This window comes from Salmo trutta, chromosome 5 (assembly GCF_901001165.1).
Source record: "Salmo trutta chromosome 5, fSalTru1.1, whole genome shotgun sequence".
Taxonomy (NCBI): domain Eukaryota; kingdom Metazoa; phylum Chordata; class Actinopteri; order Salmoniformes; family Salmonidae; genus Salmo; species Salmo trutta.
The window spans coordinates 26,512,630-26,534,778 of NC_042961.1; the positions used below are offsets into that span (position 1 = coordinate 26,512,630).

General features: G+C 42.8%; 1 protein-coding gene across 3 annotated transcripts in view; it reads right to left on the minus strand.

Moving 5' to 3' along the window:
* Positions 1-3,114: 3,114 nt before the first annotated feature.
* Positions 3,115-22,149, minus strand: part of LOC115193962 (heparan sulfate glucosamine 3-O-sulfotransferase 1) — a 48,982-nt gene continuing 29,947 nt past the window's right edge. For 2 of the 3 annotated variants that reach the window (XM_029753129.1, XM_029753128.1), the window contains exons 2-3: positions 4,529-4,599; positions 3,115-4,389 (exon numbers count right to left, since the gene is read on the minus strand). In XM_029753129.1, coding sequence (XP_029608989.1) covers positions 3,506-4,389; positions 4,529-4,565 — 921 coding nt within the window. In that variant the 5' untranslated portion in view covers positions 4,566-4,599 and the 3' untranslated portion in view covers positions 3,115-3,505. Of the gene's footprint in view, positions 4,600-22,149 lie in introns of all 3 variants that reach the window. The other variant, XM_029753130.1, reaches the window with a different exon arrangement.

Consider the following 22,149-nt stretch of genomic DNA (forward strand, 5'->3'; position numbering starts at 1 on the left):
ATATCTTATGTTTCACCGAGTCGTGGCTGAACGACGACATGAATAACATATAGCTGTTGGGTTTTACACTTTTTCGGCAGGATAGAACAATTTATCATCAGGTAGAACGGAAAACCAGCAAGCTCCAGACCTTGTAGAGAAATAGTTTAATTCCCCTGCCCTAGAGATATCCCTTATTTGGAGGGATAGTGGCTGGGTGTTCATCATTGGTGCCCTGTGATCGAGACCCGCTAAGCGAGTCACCCTACTTTTGCATTCTTAGCAGGCGTAAAAGTGCATCCATCTAGGTCGGCGCCGGAAAAAACAGGCGCAATAGATTATGGTCATTGTAGTTAATTACCACGTTCTTACGCTGAACTAGGTTGAATAGTTGCTTAACAAAAACTACAATTCCCTTCAGCCCAGCATCCCACATAGCTCTTGACATGATTTTTCTCATGAATGATTTCTCTCTAGAGAAAAAAAAAACTAAAAGCTAAATGGAATTCAAGTAATTGAACCGAAGTCAGTCAATTAGTTGTTAGTAATTGAAGAAAGAAAATATGAAATGTTGGTTAATCGCTCAGCACTAAAAGTCTGGGAAATATTTCCATTATGGTCTCTATTTTTTACATAAATACATATACAATTACATAGATGCAGACACATTACAGAGATACAGGCAAAAAAAGGTTATACCATTCACTCATTAGCCAAGTGGTTATGGTTGATATGGCTTTGAGTTGCTGTGGTACAGTAGTTTGTGCTACTCAACAGCACCTGTATATACATTTACATTTAAAAATGTATATATAAAAATGTGTTTTTACCAAATGGACTTATGTTTAAAAATAGTGAATATTAGAGTATCTGGCACTATGCTGGTGGACATATCTAACAAATGAAAAATAGTTGGCAGGTACCTGGGGGTTGAGTCTAATAATTCTGTGGACCAGACCAAGTTGAATTAATAGTACTGTTTTTTTCCCCACAGATGGCCTGCTTAGCTGCTTAAGATTCTTACAAGCTTGTTTTGGCTGGTCTGTAGCTTACTCTTTACATGTTTGGGGCTGCTGGTGAACCATGATGTGCAGGCATAATCAAACGTGACACTTGACTTAGCGCACTTGCCAGTCTTTAGGGTGTCGTTGTCAACCCGTTTTGAGGATGCTGGAGTTATATTCTGGACGAAGTGTGCATGCCTACAGGAGCCTTTTCAAGTAGCCTAATCAGAATAACACATTGTGACTGGTTGTGCTTATTACGCCCTATATCAAATGTAATACATTTTAGAAGTTAAAATGACACACAGTATTTAGGCTATATTGAAGTCTTAGGTTCAAGGTGCGAGAGGAATAGCCGCTCGGATTGGAGATGAGGCAGAGCAGCGCATGCAATAGGCTTTCCTGAATAACTGGGCCTGCCCGGCCCACAACAGACAGCACATCTCAGTATTCAAAGTAAAAATACAGCCCGACTGGCCTGCTACTGTGCCTTTCTAGACCTTATAAAAACTGTGGAGGGTACACTCACAACTGATCCAAATAGAATGAAACATTGAAATCACAAGGGCTTTTGGGCTGTTATTCAAATGACATTTTCCCTGCAGTTTACAGCCTAGACTAGAATTTTGAACTCACTTGAAAACAATGAAGCAATTATTAATTGCATTGTGGTGTTGTAGGCTAGGTCTAGGTAGGATCATTGTCTTGTCCCTGAACAAGATCAAGAGGGGAGCTTTCTGAGCTGCATGTCATGTCTTCACTGTTATTTCACACGCAATGACGCATCTGGCCTCTACACTGCCGATCAGTTAGCCTATTCCTATTCCTATTTGTTCTTGTGTAGTCATATTGAAAATGTGCACAGCTCTGAATGCTTTTATATGTGGTATGATTGCTAGTTAGCCTATTGCAGATCTGGACAAACAATCCACCTACTGGACCTCTGTCACTATGACTGGTGGAGAGAGGGCCAGAGACATACTGGTAGACTATATTGACCTGTGGTATAGTAAAAAAGTTAGCGTGCGGGCTGGAAGCATGTACACACACGGCTGAGATGGCTCTGTGACCTGGACAGGGCCTCCTTGTGGAGGCAGGACAGGGTGTTCTCTTCCAGGTGAACAGGCACATGAAACACACGTGATGGGGCAGGCCCCAGTGAGGCCTTGGCAAGGGTCACCGGGTCCCTGTCACAGCCTCTTCACTTGCACCGATGACAAGGGGAAACCTTGAAAGAGCATGTCCGGACACATCACCTCATATTATTCCTGAAGGACCTATATGCCCCCTAGTGAACACATAGGGTAATAACATCCCTTGGTCCAGGACTGCAATGAGAAATTACTTTTGAAACACTGCCAGCTCCTTTAAGTCAAAATAGAATACTGAGTATTCTGAGAGCATGTGCTGGATGGAACCTTAGAACAAGACTACAGTTGAATACACTAATGACATATCAATAAACACAATAAAGTATCAGTAAATGTGAGATGGTACGATTAGAGTGTAAAAACATTGGTTCATATTTTTAGTGTGGACTAAGCAACACACCCCTTATTCCTGCTGGCCAGGGATAAAGCTGCCAGCATTGATGTCCGTCACCCCTGGGGTGGGATAACTTATTTAGCCTCTGTCAGAGCCAGCAGACAGAAGGGAGATCATCAGTGGTCTCCCTGGCTTTGCCTGGTCTTTAAAGCCTAATCAACGAGGATAATAATCATGATGAAAATAGTAGTTGCTACTCTGTTTATGTTGAATAATCACAACTCCAGTGAGAACTGCTACAATACACTTATGATTTACTGGCTGCCTCTACAGCCTGATCAAACTGTTGAACACTTAACAGTGCTAAAATACAGGAAGAGCTCTGACTTCAGCTTGCTGACTCTCACGATTTCGGCCCCTTTTGCTGCAGGCACTACCTTCAATGTCCAAACCATTAGTGATTTCTGTAATACTAAAGTGGCGCTCTAGGGCAACCATTTCCCTGCATTAATGTCCTTCTTCCACTGCAGTGAATCAAAGGCTTATCCTAATGCCTCAGTCTACCTTAGCATGCTTCCTAAACCACTCCGGTTAGGATCTGGAGGGCATCACAATGAACCAAAAGAGAAACAGATCCCGTTCCACATGTACATTTTTAAAGCAGAACAATTTATTATCAAGTACAAGAATATCAAACAAAAGCAGAAAAAAATTCATCAGGTTCACAAAATTGTTTTGCTGCAATCTGCATCACTTCACTTTTGTTAGGTACAGTACAGAGAATGACTTATCAAGCTTGGCGATTTTTCCACGTTAGCTTATATTTTAAGTTCTTGCTTTATTTTGTAAATGTGGAACTTCTCTGCTGACACCAGAGCAGAGTAAAAGGCAATTGACAGGAGTGTTTGGGTGTCAGAGTTCTTAAAGTGCTTTTGCCCCTTTAATACTGGTCAGTCAGTCCTTAAACAGGGCAATGGTTCCTAAGTCTTCTGTGGGCCAGGGGGAACTAGTCCACATAGGAAGAGGCATAGCATGCCTTACTGCCAGTCAAAGGAGCGCTTCACCAGCCGGTAGAAGTTACGATTGTGCTCCCGGAGGTAGGAGCGTAGCTGTTGCAGCACGGTACTGTTGACGGCCGGGTGGGGACGCCCTTTGGACTCGTGCAGGCAGCGTTCTCGCCCCTCACTCCGGATGCAGTAGAACCCCTTGGTCTGGTTGAAGTAGAAGTTGGACGACATGATCCTGGAGGGCAGGTTGAGGAAACGCTCTACTTTCTGCAGCTCGGGAAGGGGGTCCCGGATCAAAGTGTCCCCATCAACGATGTGGATCTGCTCCAGAGGGAAGTGGCGCAGCCAGTTCCGCATATGCACGTCATAGAAGCTACGCTGGATGGCCTTGTAGCGGGTGTTGAGAGCTCCGCTGCGCACCAGCAGATTCTCAATGGCCTGCACTGGCTTGTGGTTCTCCAGGCGGTTGAAGTAGACCTGGGTGTAGTCCGAGATGACGCGTTCAGTTGGGTCCCGCAGGATCAGCAGCAGCTTGATGGAGGAATTCATGGCACGGATGCGTTCCGGCGCCAAGGAAGAGGTGAAATAGCCTGGCGTCTTCTCCACTGTGATCTGGTGCGGGTAGGAATATGGCATCAGCTCACGGTACCAGTCAAAGCCCCTGGCGTAGTTCTCATCCCAGTCGAAGAAGTGCACCTCTGTGGCGGCGGCAGCGACCTCAGGGTGGATATCTAGCATCTCCAGCAGGGCGCGTGTCCCCCCCTTGCGCACCCCAATGATGATGCTGTGGGGGGCATGTTTGCTTGTCCCCGGGGGTGGAGACAGAGTGACATTGGCAGTGAGCCCAGGGCCCAGATCCAGACTCTGAACAAACTCTGATGGGGCAGCATAAGTCTGGAGAACCAGGAGGAACACTGACACCAACAAGCAGGCCATGGTGAGGGAGGTTGACGAGAAGAGAAAATAGAGGAGAGGAGATGGTCAGAGAGACAGGAGAGCAGTGGATCAGGTTTAGCTGTGGATCAGAGCCATCTCTTTGTGATCAAAGCTCACATGAACGGAGCGGCTGTCTTCGTCTGCCATTGAGCATGAGGAGGAGAAGTCACAGCCAGTCCAGAGCACATCTGTAGAGACAGAAGGGAAAAAAATGTACTTAGGTCTTCCCATTTGATTATCATGAAAAGCTAGCATAGCCCCAAGGCAATTTCTTTAACCTGACAAAGCTTTCCAGTAATTAATAGAATGCAAGTCTGTCTCAAGTGTTTCCTCTCTTTTGGTTAATATTATTATTCATCTCACTCTGTTTCAAATTTTTTTCCTAACATCTCCCCCACATTTCCTAGCCACCGTGCTTCTACACCTGCATTGCTTGCTGTTTGGGGTTTTAGGCTGGGTTTCTGTACAGCACTTTGAGATATCAGCTGATGTAAGAAGGGCTATATAAATAAATTCTCTCTCTCTCCTTTCCATATCAGGAGTCACTTAGTTTAATTATATGGTGAAATTTCACTGGCTAAAAAATATTTTGATATCTCAGCCACATTTTTGGGATGAACTATGCAAGTGCCTGGCTCTGGGCCAAAACAGAGGCCACACTACTTCATTTTGTTTTACCGGGTCATAATCCTCACTCAAATCAATACACTTAACATTCACCCTGGAACATTTCAATGAAGACAGCAGGGTTAAGTGTAAAGGACAAAGTGTGACTGTAGAAATAAGAGAAGCTTTAATTTCTGGATCAAGATCAAAAACAAGGCCAAGAGAACTAGGACAGGAGGACTAGGATTTAAAAATACTGGATAGACTCTGAACAGCCATAACATTTGAATCCTCCTGACCTTAAGTCTTCCCAAATACTTTCATCAGGAAAACAAACTAAGGGAGAGGTCAATTCCTCCATGCAAGACAAAATAACTGCTCTGTTGCATAAACATCAAATACCACCAAAAGGTCATGGTAAGGCTCTCTAAACAAACTCCCAGAATCATTATCCGCCTGAAAATAGGCTTCACTGCTGAGAAAAAAACAGCATAGGCTGGTCATGCTGGTGACCGGCCGCCACCGTGTAATGAACACTGGTAGTCTCTCGTGGACAGACTACGTAAACATTACTAAAGATCTGTCATGATACGTGATGTGTGAGATCCAGTAGTATTAGTTCCAGTGTTCGGTTTTTTCGTCACTGGTTATTTGGACAAAAATCACACTTTCGTAGGTGTTAGCATCTTTCGAATTTCGGAACATTTGGCCCATAGACTTGCCTGTAACTAACAGAGAGAGAGAGAGGACGGAGCTCTTCCTTCCGGTTCAGATCCTTATTCTAGTTCTTCTCAACACGTATGGACCCTGAACTTAAAATCATACTTTAGTTCTGTGTTAACCGAGATTAGGACATTGGTGACCAGCCGTCGCTGTGTTTCGGACACTGGTAACTAAGCTGGGCACAAGCATACCAGTTATGCTGGTCACCAGCAAAACTAGCATCAATTCAGCTTGCAAAGTTATGTTTTATTCCTATTGGGATCCAGTCAGAGTGGGGATATCCAAGAATAGGAACTTGTATTCACCCACAATCTGCATTCAGAATGACTGCCAGGGTTAGAAAGATTTATAAATGACAATACCTAAACCATCTAAACAGGAACAACCATGTCAGCAATGGTTGCAATAAGTCCAACTAACAGATTGGATTAGAAAAATCTGTTAATCATGTTTGTGTAGCATAAGATTTAATTAATTCAATGTATACGCAAAAAATAAAAAAATTGGTTGAAAAAGTACCACATTTTCATACTTGAGTACAAGTAAGACACCTTAAAAGAAAGACTCAAGTAAGTCACCCAGTAAAATACTACTTGAGTAAAAGTATTTGGTTTTAAATGTACGTAAAAGTATAAATAATTTAAAAATGGTCTTATATTAAGCAAACCAGATGACACAATTTTCTTGTTTATTTCCGGATCGCCAGGGTCAACACTCAGACATAATTTAAAAACGAAGCATTTGTGTTTAGTGAGTCTGCCAGATCAGAGGTAGCAGGGATGTTCTCTTGATAAGTGCGTGAATTAGACAATTTTCCTGTCCTGCTAAGCATTCAAAATGTAACGAGCACTTTTGGGTGTCAGGGAAATTGTAAGTAAAAAAGCACATTATTTTCTTTAGGAATGTAGTGGAGTAAAAGTTCTCAAAAATATAAATAGTAAAGTACAGATACACACCCCCCCCCCCAAAAAAAAAACAACTTTAGTACTTTAAAGTATTTTTTACTTAAGTACTTTACACCACTGCTAAAAACATATTGAAACAAAAACTATTCTAAAAAGCTAATGGCAATAGACCATGCTGGTAAATATGATAATGATTGACATTTAAGACATTTAGCAGGACGCTCTTATCCAGAGCGGCTTACAGGAACAATTAGGGTTAAGTGACTTGCTCAAAAGGCACAAGTAGATTTTTCACCTAGTCAGCTCGGGGATTCGAACCAGTGACCTTCCGGTTACTGGCTCAACGCTTTTTACCGCTAGGCTACCTGGGCATGGTTTTGCAGACCAGCTTGGTCACCAGCATCACCTGCATAAGCTCGTCACCAGCAAGACCAGCATGGTCACCAGCATAAGCTGGTCACCAGCATCACTAGCTTGACCAGCTAGTCGGCCAGCCTAACCATGCTGATCAAACCAGCCTGACCATGCTGGTCAACTAGTATAACCAGCTAGACCATGCTGGTCAGACCAGCATCCAATCAGCACTGACCACCCTGGACCAGTTTGAAATGTATGCTGGTCTACGCAGTTTTTTTTTTCTTCAGGTGGGTTGTTGACAGAATAAGACTTTACTCTACCCACTTCGCTGTTGCCCAATATTAAAATCAACCACTAGCATGGCCATGATTGAATAAGCATAAAGCGATTGCTAAAAGAACAGCCACAGCTCACTCTGGATAAAGCTCTCCACTCCCAGGGATGGGAATAGGGCTGTGGCTAGGTAGCTAAGGGCTTGGGCAATGTATAGGGCCGGGGCTAGATATAAGGTCTGGGACTAGGAGGCGGTATGGCTGCTGGGGCAGGGGCTAGGTATGGGGACTGGGGTTAGGGAATGCAGCCCTGGGGGCTGGACCTGCCCTGCAGCACTGTGGGTAGAGAAAAGGTGCTCTACTGTAAACGTCTGTGCAGGGAGCCACTTATGCGCTGTGACAGGCGAGCTTGCCTGTCAGTGTTTAATGGTGGAGAGCTGCCAAGTCCAATGCTAACAGCCAGGCAGTCAGACGCACTTCCTGTCTTATCCAATTCCCCTCACTCCCTCTCAGCACACCGTCACCTGGAATGAGCCATTGTTTCACATCCCGCTGGGCCGCATTGCTTTATTCACGACTTGATGCATATCTTCAGGGCTTTTTTTCGTCACACAGCTGCCCGGCACACGATCTCAGTATCTGGGAGAGCATTTAACTAGAACTATTAGACTGAATGCTGAGGGAGAGAGAGAAAGGGAGTACTGGCAGGTTACAGACAAGACAGTGGCATTGATTTATAGTTCCGAACTAGGTAAGGGGTCACGTTGTAGTTGGCTGAGTAAAACAACTAAAGATAAAATATGCAGTGCCTTCGGAAAGTATTCAGACCCCTTGACTTTTCCCACATCGTTACGTTACAGCCTTATTCTAAAATGGATTAAATAAAACAATTTCCTCAGCAAAGAAAAAAAACAGGTTTTTAGAAACTTTTGCACATTATTTACATAAGTATTCAGATTCTTTGCTGTGAGACTTGAAATTGAGGTCAGGTGCATGCTGTTTCCATTGATCGTCTTTGAGAGGTTTCTACAATTTGATTGGAGTCCACCTGTTGTAAATTCAATTGATTGGACAGGATTTGGAAAGGCACACCTGTCTATAAGGTCCCACAGTTGATAGTGCATGTCAGAGAAGAAAACCAAGCCATGAGGTCGAAGGAATTGTCCATTGAGCTCCGAGAGGATTGTGTCGAGGGACAGATCTGGGGAAGGGTACCAAAAAATGTCTGCAGTATTGAAGGTCTCCAAGAACACAGTGGCCTCCATCATTATTAAATGGAAGAAGTTTGGACCCACCAACACTCTTCCTAGAGCTGGCCGCCTGGCCAAACTGAGCAATCGGGGGAGAAGGGCCTTGGTCAGGGAGGTGACCAAGAACCCGATGGTCACTGACAGCTCTAGAGGTCCTCTGTAGAGACGGGAGAACCTTCCAGAAGGCCAACCAACTCTGCAGCACTCCACCAATTAGGCCTTTATGGAAGAGTGGCCAGACGGAAGCCACTCCTTATTACAAAAGGCATGACAGCCCGCTTGGAGTTTGCCAAAAGTCACCTAAAAACACTCAGAACATGAAAAACAAAATTCTCTGGTCTGATGAAACCAAGATTGAACTCTTTGGCCTGAATGCCGAGCGTCACGTCTGGAGGAAACCTGACAACATCCCTACGGTGACGCATCATGCTGTGGGGATGTTTTTCAGCGGCAGGGACTGGGAGACTAGTCAGGATCGAGGCAAAGATTAACGGAGCAAAGCCGAGAGAGATCCTTGATGAAAACCTGCTCAGGACCTCAGACTGTTAATTTTGATAAATGAACTAATAAAAAAAAAAAAAAAATGTGCCTTGTCATTATGGGGTATTGTGTGTAGATTACAATATAATTCATTTTAATTCAAGGCTGTAACGTAACAAAGTGGAAAAAGTCAAGGGGTCTGAATACTTTCCGAAGGCACTAACTCTTACGGCAAGTTAGTGTACTCGACCTGAAAAAAGAATCCGCTATAAACGTCTTCATGTTTTACATCTGCAATCGTTTAGCTACATCTACAATCGTTTAGCTACGCCTACCTATGACAAATGACCCAACTATCGCACACAATACGGCACAATTCACTGACCTGTGATCTCATTTCACAGTTTGTCAGTGGCTGCAGACACTGTGGCTTATCTCGTAGCATTACCACTGAGAGCCTGAGCCAGGGTAGCTCATGGTTCTACCCTACTATTCATCATCCTAGCAGGCACAGCGGGAGAAACAACAGGTTTTCTGCTCCACGGGAACCCAGCTCCCACTAATTACTCAAACCAGCCAGCCAGCTATATCTAAGGCAGGAGCCAGAACAAACCCTCATTCATATTCAGTGGGTTCCCCGTTCGGTAACATGTGGTGAGCAGCAGGTATTGTACTGCAGAGTTAGTTTTCTTAATGACACCTCAGAGATCTGCTCATCCAGAACAATTATTGATTCTATGGAGCTTGATTACCAAGCCCTTTGTGCAATCAAAACGGTATCATTTTTGTGCCTGGTTCAGTTGCGGCGTATTACTATTGATATGTAGGTATGTAGATATGCCCTCTTTCTCAATCACAAAGGCTGCTGAGGGGAGGACACCTCAGAATAATGGCTGGAATTGCGTGAATGGAATCCATGTGTTTGATGTGTTCGATACCATTCCATTCTACCCAGTTAAGGTGCCACCGGCCGCCTGTGACACACACACACACAGTGATGAGATGTTAGTCTATTTACTGACTGATCTTTTTGACCCGTTCAGTCAACAAACAAAAATACATATTTTGACTCATTTAGTTCATTTGAGTCGGTAACGCCCAGAGCAGGCAGGACCCTCTAGCGGTGAACAATGAACTGAAAACTAGAAAGAGACATGATTCTCTCGATCACATGTCATTGACCATAAGGGGCTTATTGGAGCTGTCGTTTGTGACTGAGACTTGTAAAAGTGTGCTTTAAAACAATGTACATTTATTGATTGCTAGGCATACAAATAATATTATTTTTTTAGGACATTTTAAACAAGGTGGAGTTGTGGCCACAACTGGACTAGATTGTGAACGACTAGGCGGAATGAATTGCTTGCTTGATTGCCGTGAGGATGATAAGCACAAACATTATTTGCGAACTGTAGCACCCCAAAACAATTAGTTCTTGAGTTCAAGTTTGTTGAGCAGAGGCCGTGTATGTTTTGTCTCTACAAAGTGTCCGTCATAACATTAAATTAATTGCACCATGTGATCAATTATCAGCTGTATACATGTATTTTTCTTCTCTATGCTGCCTGCAGCCTCATCTATTTTGCCTGTGCGCATATACAACCGTTGTTTGTCGGAGCACGTCTCTGGAGTCACCGGAGGAGCGCATATTAATAACCCTGCTGTAGAATTTGTTGAGGCCAGCAAGTCAAACTTAAACTAAAAAGACTAAAATGAACAAGCCATTCAGAAAAACGAATCATGACACTAGTCTGTATAGAGTGTTGTTCAAAAATAACAAATAATTCGCAAACTGCATATCACCAACTGAACTGTGCTAGACTGAGTTACACTGTACTGTACACACTGGCCCTTTCTGTGGGCCACTGGGTCTTACTGTGCCGGATGGCCCTCGGCCAGGCTCCAGGGGCTTGTTACCGTGGTGAGGAATAGCCCAGCGGACCGGACGCCAGTGGCGTGTGGTGATGGATTATGTTGGGAGGTGGGACTCAAGCCCAATCAAACGCACCACCGCTCTTCTTGCTGAGGAGATGGAATGATCAACATCAACTGCAGCTCTCACACACACACAGTGAGGTCAGGGCATAGAGCCATCCTTCCAGCTTTCTTACGCTCTCCCCCATCTCGTTCGTTTCGTCTTCTGCATAGCCAGTTGTTACAAGACCTTAAACCCAGTGCCCATTCATCTACAGTACAAGCAGAAAGACTAATTGTCAGCTTTCTCCATTTCAAACACTCTTTTTCTCCCTCTTAGATGCCTGATTACAACTTCAAAAACACACACACACACACACACACACACACACACACACACCCTTCATCGCGAAAGATCTGCAGTCCTTGACCCTAGGCTGGTTTACAGTTTGTCTATAGACATGTCTAAACAATTAGAATGTCTACTTTTCATATATATATTTTTTACCTTATTTGCTTTCAGGCCCACGTGGAAGGGATGGTATGGGGAGGGGGGTGGCTGGGTGGAGACATGTTGGATGGTAGGGGAAGGGAGGTTGGAGGCTCACTTCTTTGTTAATGTTCCTTGACATACTAGGAAAGAACAATAAATCTATTTTCTCTATTATACAAGCACACCAACACACTAGGTTAGCTAGGCTAGGCATTAAGGTTAGGCTTGAGGGTTAGGTAGTGGTGGGCTCCCGAGTGGCGCAGCAGTCTAAGGCACTGCATCTCTGTGCAAGAGGAGTCACTACAGTCCCTGGTTCGATTCCAGGCTGTATCACATCCGGCCGTGATTGGGAGTCCCATAGGGCGGCGCACAATTGGCCCAGCGTTGTCCGGGTTTGGCCAGGGTAGGCCATCATTGTAAATAAGAATTTGTTCTTAACTGACTTGCATAGTTAAATAAAGGTTACATTTTTTTAAATGCTAGTAGGTAAAAGGGTTAGGGTTAGCTAACATGCTAGTTAAGTAGTTAAAACTTAATAAGTAGTTGAGTTCAAACCCAGAACGTTTGTAAGTCCCAATCACGGAGTGCTATTTTTGTCTTAATTTAGAGTTTTACGGATGGGAAAATAAAACTTCACATTTTCTGCACATGCTGGGGAATTGTTGCAATATTCAGGAGTGTTTTTTTATTTAACTAGGCAAGTACGTTAAGAACAAATTCTTATTTACAATGACCACTGTTCCTAGGCCATCATTGTAAATAATAAGAATTTAACTGCCTTGTTCAGGGGCAGAACGACAGATTTTTACCTTGACAGCTTGGGGATTCGATCTAGCAACCTTTCGGTTACAATGCTCTAACCACTAGGCTACCTGCCGCCCCAAAAGTGTACTTTGGTTTAGATGAGAAGTTGCTCACAGTTGATTAATAGTTAGTTAAAAACACGCTTACTGTGATATTTACTGTAAATATTGCTGCTCAGCCAGAATGTAGAGTTGCCAAGCCATGACCAAAGGTAAGGCAAAGTAAATTAAAAAGTAGAGTCCACAGACTCTTCTCAACTCCCGCCAGTCTGAATAAGCCCTAAGCAACAGTATGAAGTATTAGGATGGCAGGTAGCCTAGTGGACTCTACACAGAAAAATAATGTATGAAATTAAATGTATGCATTCACTACTGTAAGTCGCTCTGGATAAGGGCGTCTGCTAAATGACTAAAAATGTAAAATGTAAATGGTTAGAGCGTTGGACTAGTAACCGAAAGGTTGCAAGATCGAGTCCCTGAGCTGACAAGGTAAAAACCTGTCGTTCTGCCCCTGAAAAAGGCAGTTAACCCACTGTTCCTAGGGTGTCATTGAAAATAATAATTTGTTCTTAACCAATTTGCCTAGTTAAAAAAAGGTAAAAAAGCAAAAAAAGGAGAACCATGCAAACAGACCTGAAAGAAAGACTGGGTCGTGTTCTTTAAGACATTGTAGCACAACTTTTGTTTGTGCAACAGAAAACTAAAATGATATATTTTCTTATGTCCAGGTAGTCCTTCCTTGTTTCAGTTTGTTTTCTTCCATTTGGTTCCTAATAAACATAACCCTGGACTCTTGGGTTGTGGTTTACTGGATATTGCTACACTGATGTTTGCCACTAATGATGAATGTTTCAGAATACAGGAAAAAAAAACATTTACACAGAACTCTATGGAGAGAATGTTAACAAGAACACATTCATTTCAATGAATGAAAAAGACTCATATTTTTTGTTGTTGTTTGTTTTTTAAAATCAAAGCGCCAGAGAGAGTACAGTACACAAGCTATTCAATAGCCCAGGTTCTTGCGACATCCCTTGTAGACACTCTTTGCAAGAGACATGCAAGACATGCGAAGGTCACACAAGAAGGGACGAGAGAGGGCGGGAGGGGGGTTGGTAGGAGACTTGCTCTCTCATCAAATTGGCATTGGACTAATCTATACTGTACATACAGCGCCCCCTGGTGGCCAAAAAGTTAACAGCTGAACGGTTTGTCAAATCAAAGTGTATTAATCGCGTACACAGTTTCAGGTGTTACAGTGGGTGCAGCGAAATGTTTATGTCACTAGCTTATGACAATGCAGTAAAATGTCAAACAAGTACACAAAAAAATTCAATTGTAAAATAAATACAATAGAAACAAGAAATCAAGAACGGCGGGACGAAAACAATTAACAATCCAAATAGCACTGTAGCAGCAATCAAAATGCAATCTATACGCATGTACACCGGGGAAATTTGCACAAGATATAGTAAAACTGATATGTACAGCAGTAGATATATTATGCATGTCAAGAATCCAGTATAAAAATAAATATGCGGTGTATAAACTAACTAAAATACAATGTACAGTAGTAGAAGTATTAGAATGAGCTATGTCAAAGATGCAGTATTTAAATAGCTACACGGACCGAGTTTACCTTGCAACTTTATTGACCTTTTATTTCAATATTTGCACTCTATGTACACCCTACACACTCACTGTCACTCCAACGCAAATCTACCTCCATCTCTCCATTATCCCTGCACATGTACATATGGTATTGAAATTAAAATATTTCCTGTATATAGTATGCTTACTTACCTACTTTGTGTATTTCATATTGTTTTAGTAATATATTGTATTAATTATTGAAGTTTTAGTCAGCAAGAAAGGCATTTAACCGTACTTGTGCATGTGACAAAACATGAACTTAAATAGTGTCCAGTGGTTCAATGTCTCGATAACATGTGACAACAGTGTTGGCTGCGTGTTTTTTTTCTCACCTTTATTTAACCAGGTAGGTTAGTTGAGAACAAGTTCTCATTTGCAACTGCGACCTGGCCAAGAAAGCATAGCAATTCGACATATACAACAACACAAGAGTTCCACATGGAATAAACAAAACATACAGTAGTACAAAAGAAAACAAAAAAGTCTATATACAGTGAGTGCAAATGAGGTAAGTTTAGGCAATAAATAGGCCATGGTGGCGAAATAATTACAATATAGCAATTAAACACTGGAATGGTGGATGTGCAGAAGATGAATGTGCAAGTAGAGATACTGGGGTGCAAAGGAGCAAGATAAATAAATACAGTATGGGGTTGAGGTAGGTAGATGGATGGGCTATGTACAGGTGCAGTGATATGCGAGTTGCTCTGACAGCTGGTGCTTAAAGCTAGTGAGGGAGATATGGGTCTTCAGCTTCAGAGATTTTTACAGTTCGTTCCAGTTATTGGCAGCAGAGAATTGGAAGGAAAGACAACCAAAGGAGGAATTGGCTTTGGGGGTGACCAGTGAGATATACCTGCTGGAGCGCGTGCTGCTATGGTGACCAGTGAGCTGAGATAAGGCGGGGCTTTACCTAGCAGAGACTTGTAGATAACCTGTAGCCAGTGGGTTTGGCGACGAGTATGAAGCGAGGGCCAACCAACGAGAGTGTACAGGTCACAATGGTGGGTAGTGTATGGGGCTTTGGTGACAAAACGGATGGCACTGTGATAACAAACTGGATGCAGTCTGAGTAGAGTGTTGGAGGCTATTTTATAGATGACATCACCGAAGTCGAGGATCGATAGGATGGTCAGTTTTATGTGGGTGTGTTTGGTAGCATGAGTGAAAGATGCTTTGTTGCGATATAGGAAGCCGATTCTAGATTTTTGGATTGGAGATGCTTAATGTGAGTCTGGAAGGAGAGTTTACAGTCTAACCAGACACCCAGGTATTTGTAGTTGTCCACGTATTCTAAGTCAGAGCCGTCCAGAGTAGTGATGCTGGACGGGCGAGCAGGTGCGGGCAACGATTGATTGAATAGCATGCATTTAGTTTTACTTGTGTTTAAGAGCAGTTGGAGGACACGGAAGGAGAGTTGTATGGCATTGAAGCTCGTCTGGAGGTTAGTTAACACAGTGTCCAAAGAGGGGCCAGAAGTATACAGAATGGTGTCATCTGCGTAGAGGTGGATCAGAGAATCACCAGCAGCAAGCGCAACATCATTGATGTATACAGAGAAGAGAGTCGGCCCGAGAATTGAACCCTGTGGCACACCCATAAGAGACTGCCAGAGGTCCGGACAACAGGGCCTCCGATTTGACACACTGAACTCTATCAGAGAAGTAGTTGGTAAATCAGGCGAGGCAATCATTTGAGAAACCAAGGCTGTCGAGTCTGCCAATAAGAATGTGGTGATTGACAGAGTCGAAAGCGTGAGTGAGTATGATAGTTTGCGTGTGCGTTTTGTATGAGTGAGTGTGCATCACCTGGTAGACGAGTGGTGATGGCTGTTCAACAGTCTGATGGCCCGTTAATATCACTAGGCCTTGAACTTAGTGATGAGCTTGGAGGGCACTATAGCGTTAAAAGCTGAGCTGCAGTCGATTAACAGCATTCTCATATAGGTGTTTCTCTTGTCCAGGTGAGATAGGGTGGTGTGCAGGGTGTCGGGTATGTTCCTTGACTAGCCTTTCAAAGCACTTCATGATGACCGAGTGCTACAGGGCGATAGTCATTTAGTTCAGTTACCTTAGCGTGCTTAGGTACAGGAACAATGGTGGCCATCTTGAAGTAAGTGGGGACGACAGACTCGGAAAGGGAGAGGTTGAGAATGTCCGTAAACACTCCAGCCAGCTGGCCTGTGCATGCTCTGAGAACGCAGCTTGGGATGCCTTCCAGGCCGGCAGCCTTGCGAGGGTTAACACGCTTGAAGGTCCTACTCACGTCGGCTACAGAGATTGGGAGCCCACAGTACTCGTCAGCAGTGGGGCCCATATCGGCGGCTCGGTGTTGTTTTCCTCGAAGAGGAAAAAAAAAAAAATTGTGTTTCACTTGTCTGGGAGTGAGGCGTCTGTGTCCACGATGTGGTTGGTTTTCCCTTTTTAATCCGTGATTGTCTGAAGTCCCTGCCACATGCATATTGTGTCTGAGACAGAATGTGTTTGTGAAATTTCGGGAGAATTTATTACATTTTCTTTGTTAAAGTACATGGCTACAATGAATGTGGCCTCAGGATATTCGGTTTCTGATTTGTTCGAAGTCCAGTGTAATTCCTTGAGTGCCAGCTTAGTGTCGGCTTGTGGGGTGGGAGGGGGGGTATTCCAGGTCAGGGGAACAGAAACTCATACGGGTTTGTACATTCCTGCAATCAGACCATGGGTTGTTTATCATGAAACATACTCTTCCGCTTTTAGCTTGATCAAGCACCTCCACTGTCAACAAAGTCTAAGGCAGAGTAAGTCACAGTCTCTCGTATCGCTATGGTAGGAGATCCACGCTCTGAGCTCGCAAAGTTTTATTGTCCAGAGACTGTACATTAGCAAGTAGTATACTAGAAAGCGAAGGGTGGTTTGCCCTTTTCCTTAAAAATCTTTTCCTTAATCTGACAAGAACTCCTTCCTCTTTGGCGGTATCATTTTGGGAAAAAAGCTCCTGTGATGAATGGAACTGGGGCTCCCGAGTAGCGCAGTGGTCTAAGGCACTGCATCTCAGTGCTACAGGCTTCACTACAGAGCCTGGTTCGATTCCAGGCTGTCACAACCGGCCGTGAACGGGAGTCACACAGTCATTGTAAATAAGAATTTGTTCTTAACTGACTTGCCTAGTTAAATAAAAGGTTAACTAAAAACTGCTTTGGACAAAGGATCCAGCTCCGTAAAGTGGTGATTAATCTTCGATCTGATGTACAGAAGTGCTTGTCGGTCATATTAAATTATACTAGAAACTTTGATCAAATAATGTAAAAAAGAACACAAATATAAACAGACTGAACAAAGTTAGCAACAGGGCGACCATCGTCGGCACCATCTTGACAATGAACTCAACATTGTGTGAAACCTGGCTTGCCAGACTAGCAGTAGTTCAGAGTAACCCAATAATCGATGCAAGCTTTGCTTCAACTCAAACCCACAAGCACTCCAACAACAAAACTTGATCCCAGTCTTCAAACAACCAGCGTCCTAAGATGTCCTTCTCTCGATGAAGATGGTACCCCACACACAGAAATATAAATCTTTTCATTCTATTTATAAAGGCACCACTTATGACAGACTTCCCACATCTCCACTCCATATGCTCATTTCTGAATGACAATAAGCAGGGCGAAGGAAGAAAAATCTCATTGTTTTGGCTGAAATTGGGGAGCTGTTGGCAGCACTAGCTGGGAGAAAAGCGAGGAGCGCTAGCTATTAGGTTATTTCTGTAGCGCGTAAGTAAGGCGACGACCTAATCCGCACCCACATGTCAGCCGAGGCATTCATTATGTGCTGCTGGTAAACTGCCATTAACTGGTACAGACACACATGCCCTCAGCGCAGACACTAATTGTGGTGTTTTAACTCTAATCTTGTGTTCTCTCTCGTTAAGTCTATGGTGGAGTGGAGCTCTTTCGTTCATTTAACTGCAGTCAGCTTGACTGTTGAGAGCAGTATCTCCCAATTAGACACCCGTCTGCCCACCGCCATCTGCAGCATTTATGGCTGGAACTCCGTGTGTATGTACATGCATGTGCGTGCCTGTAACAGAGTGCTCCCTGTGGACCATGATACATCCAAATGTCAGAATGCAAATGGGGATAGCCTACAACACTTTAATACGTACAGTATTTCCAATAAGTTTGCCACTAGCAAGTACTGACCTTTTGTGCATTTGTGAAATGACTCGATACCCTGGCAGCAGTGGTGTAAAGTACTTAAGTAGTACTTCAAAGTATTTTTTACTGAAGTTTTTTTTTGGGGGGTATGTATATTTTACATTCCTAAAGAAAATAATGTACTTTTTATTCCATACATTTTCCTTGACACCCAAAAGTGCTTGTTACATTTTGAATGCTTAGCAGGACAGGAAAAATGTCCAATTCACACACTTATTGAGAGAACATCCCTGTTCATCTCTACTGCCTCTGATCTGGCGGACTCACTAAAGAAAAATGCTTTGCTTGTAAATTATGTCTGAGTGCTAGAGTGTGCCCCTGGCTATCTGTACATTTAAAAAACTCAAATTGTGCCATCTGGTTTGCTTACTGTAAGGAATTTTTTATTATTTATACTTTTACTTCTGATACTTAAGTATATTAGAGGAATTGCATTTACTTTTTATACTTAAGTATATTTAAAATCAAACGCTTTTAGACTTTTACTTATGTAGTATTTTACTGGGTGACTGACTCGAGTAATTTTCTATTAAAAAAAGGTATCTTTACTTTTACTCAAGTATGACAATTGAGTACTTTTTCCTTCACTGACTAGCAGCCAATAAACATCCCTCACTCTGAAACAGTGGAGATATGATAAACAGACTTGGAAATGGGTGACCGGTCTACCCAGAGCCATATATTTATCTTACATGGCTCTGGGTCTTACCCTTTTTCAGCTTGAATATATGCATGCTTTACCATAAAGTATTCACACCATTTTACTTTTTCCACATTTTGCTGTGTTACAAAGTGGGATTTGCCATTATTTGTCAAAGATCTACACAAAATACTCTGTCAAAGTGGAAGGCAAATTCTAACATTTGTAAAAAAATAAAATAAAAAATAAATACTATTATCTTGATTATAGAAGTATTCAACCCCGAGTGAATAAATATTATAATCACCTTTGGCAGGGATTACAGATGTGAGTCTTTCTGGGTAAGTCTAAGTGCTTTCCTCACCTGGACTGTGCAACATTTGCCCATTATTCTTTAAAAAATTCTGTCAAATTGGTTGTTGACCATTGCTTAACAACCATTTTCAAGTCTTGCCATAGATTTTCAAGCAGATTTAAGTCAAAACATTAAGTCTTCTTGATAAGCAACTCCAGTGTACTATGGATTAGGCCTTGTGTTTTAGCGTATTGTTCTGCTGAATGGTAAATTCAGATATCTCCCAGTGTCTGGTGGAAAGCAGATTTTGCCTGTGCTTAGCTCCATACAGTTTCTTTGACCTAAAAAATTCCCCAGTCCTTAACAACTACAAGCATAACCATAACATGATACCGCCACCACTATGCTTGAAAATATGGAGAGTGGTACTCCGTAATGTGTTGTTGGATTTTGCAAGTAATTGAAAAACCTCCCTGGTCTTTGTGGTTGAATTTCACTTCGCGACCTCACAGATAATTGTATGTGTGGGGTACAGAGATGAGGTAGTCATTCAAAAATCATGTCAGAAACACTTACTGTGCACAGAGTGCACACAGTCCATGCAACTAATTATGGCACTTGTTAAGCACATTTTTACTCCTGAACTAATTTAGGCTTGCTATAACAATGGGATTGAATACTTATTGACTGAAGACATTTCAGCGTTTCATTTTGAATAAAATTTGTAAACATTTCTAAAAACAAAATTCCACTTTGACATTATGGGGTATTGTGTATAGGCCAGTGAGACACATCTCAATTTAATCCATTTTAAAATTCAGGTTGTAACAACAACATTTGGAAAAAATTCAAGGGGTGTGAGTGAATACTTTCTGTAGGCACTGCACATACACCCAGAGTTGCTCTGACATTTGTCAATGTCTGACGATTTACTTTGGGCATCAACTGACATCGATTCCCTAGAGGCATTCTGGCAGACAAAACAGGCCGACTTACTTATCACCCCAGAATGAACGGAGACCGCTAATCAGAACCTACACTGACTCACTCAGGGAAGCAGTCTACAGTCGGTCAGATAGTGACACTGAGAAAGGCTCCAATCAGAGAGTGGACAGATGAGATTCATGCTATCTGCCAGTTCTGATAAAACAGCTAAGTAAGACAGAGACACAAGCATGTGCACACAGACAAGGACACACATGCATACAGACAAAGTCAGTTACGAGCATGTGAACACAAACACATTCTCTCATCATGCATCTTTACGTCGTTGCAAAAGAGTGATCTCTGTTTTGAGGTTTCTCGTAAAGTAATTGGTCAATAGTTCTTCTAAAAGTGAATACAAATCCGAGTCGGCGACATCCACGCTCTCTCCCTACTTAATTAAAACAAATTCACTTCCGCTTTCTCTCTTTCCCCTGTTCATTCTCTAGAAGGCTGAGCCAGGCTCTCTCTCCAGACCTCCCACAAGCTGCAATACACACATACATTATGGATGAATTACTTCATCAAATAAAAAGCAGGGCATCTTGTGATAAACTGCAGGGATACTTTTCATCGTTGATGAGGCCTATCTGATGAATAGTTTAACGAGGGAACTATAGCAGGGCCTGTTTAGTGCTGACAAAGTTCTCACAGCAGCGGGAAAAATGCAGAAAAGAGTAAGACCGATCGGAGATTCACATAATCACTTAGCGAATGCGTTTCGTTTATCGCCAGTCCATTTGTTTATCCTCCATCCAACCCACTCTGTTCACAATCTGCGCAGAGCAAGAGTATGTACATGATCTAGGATCAGTTTAGCCTTTTATATCATAATGTACACTGAGTGTACAAAACTACTCTTTCCATGACAGACTGACCAGGTGAATCCAGCTGAAAGCTATGACCCTTTATTGATGTCACCTGTTGAAACCACATCAACGGGGGAGACAGGTTAAATAAATCATTTGAAGCCTTGAGACACGGGTTGTGTACGTGTGCCATTCAGAGGGCGAATGAGCAAAACAAACAAATGTAAGTGCTTTTGAACAGGATATGGGACCAGGTGCCAGGCTTTGAGTGTCAAGAACTACAACGGTACCGTTTTTTTTTTCTCTCCACACTCAACAGTTTCTCATGTGTATCAAGAATGGTCCACCACCCAAAGGACATCCAGCCAACTTGACAACTGTGGGGAGCATTGGAGTCCACATGGGCCTGCATCCCTGTTCCGATGGAAAAAGTGGGTGCAACTCAATATTAGGAAGGTGTTCCTAATGTTGTGTGTGTATACGATTATATGTGTATACGATTATATGGACAGGTGGGAACCTGATCCTAGATGAGCATTCCTACTGTGAGATGCTTTGTGGATATGGGCCCAGTTACCCCATCCATACATTGTTATTCATTAGGATCTAAATGAAAAATGTATCCTAAATCTTTACTCTTACTTTGAAAAGCTTTATGAATACAGGCCCGGAACTCTCCAACTCTAAGGATGTCCTGGTGTTGCTTCTTCCTCAAAACAGCTTGCATGTACCCTCCAGAGATATAGGCCTACCAAATCCTACAGAGGGGTAACCAGTAATTGCAGAAAGAGTTAACTTCTGATCTTCTACAAATCTACAGCTGGTATATGTCATGTTCTCCACATATTGGACTCTGTTCCCTGTTCTGGCACAATAGTGTCCTATTGGAAGACGCACAGTGTGGTCCCGCCAGCATTTTCGTCACGACAAATATGTACTTATCAGGCACTGCAGACAAGACATTTCTTGGGTTTGGAGCTGGCCCTTCTGTGATCCAATACTGAGTGCCAAGCACTGGAGCGCTTCGACTGCTGATGCAGCTGGGAACTCATTCTAATAATAATCCATTGGATCCAAAGCATTTCCCAGTTTCCCACAGTGTTGGGTATCTACTGCAGTGTGTGCTATCTGTAAACCATTCTAGCTGAGACTGAGATATGCAGATCATAAGTGGTATGGATCGGTATTGACAGACCTGGAAGCACATTTGCACACAGTGAGTGACCTTGATCTCATACAAAACACAATGTTCACATGAGACGATCCCAGTGTTGAGTTCTCAGATAACCAGAAGTTGTTGCACTACATGCATGCATGCTGCCTATTGATTGTAACCTAAAATCACACGGCTCTGATGTAGGT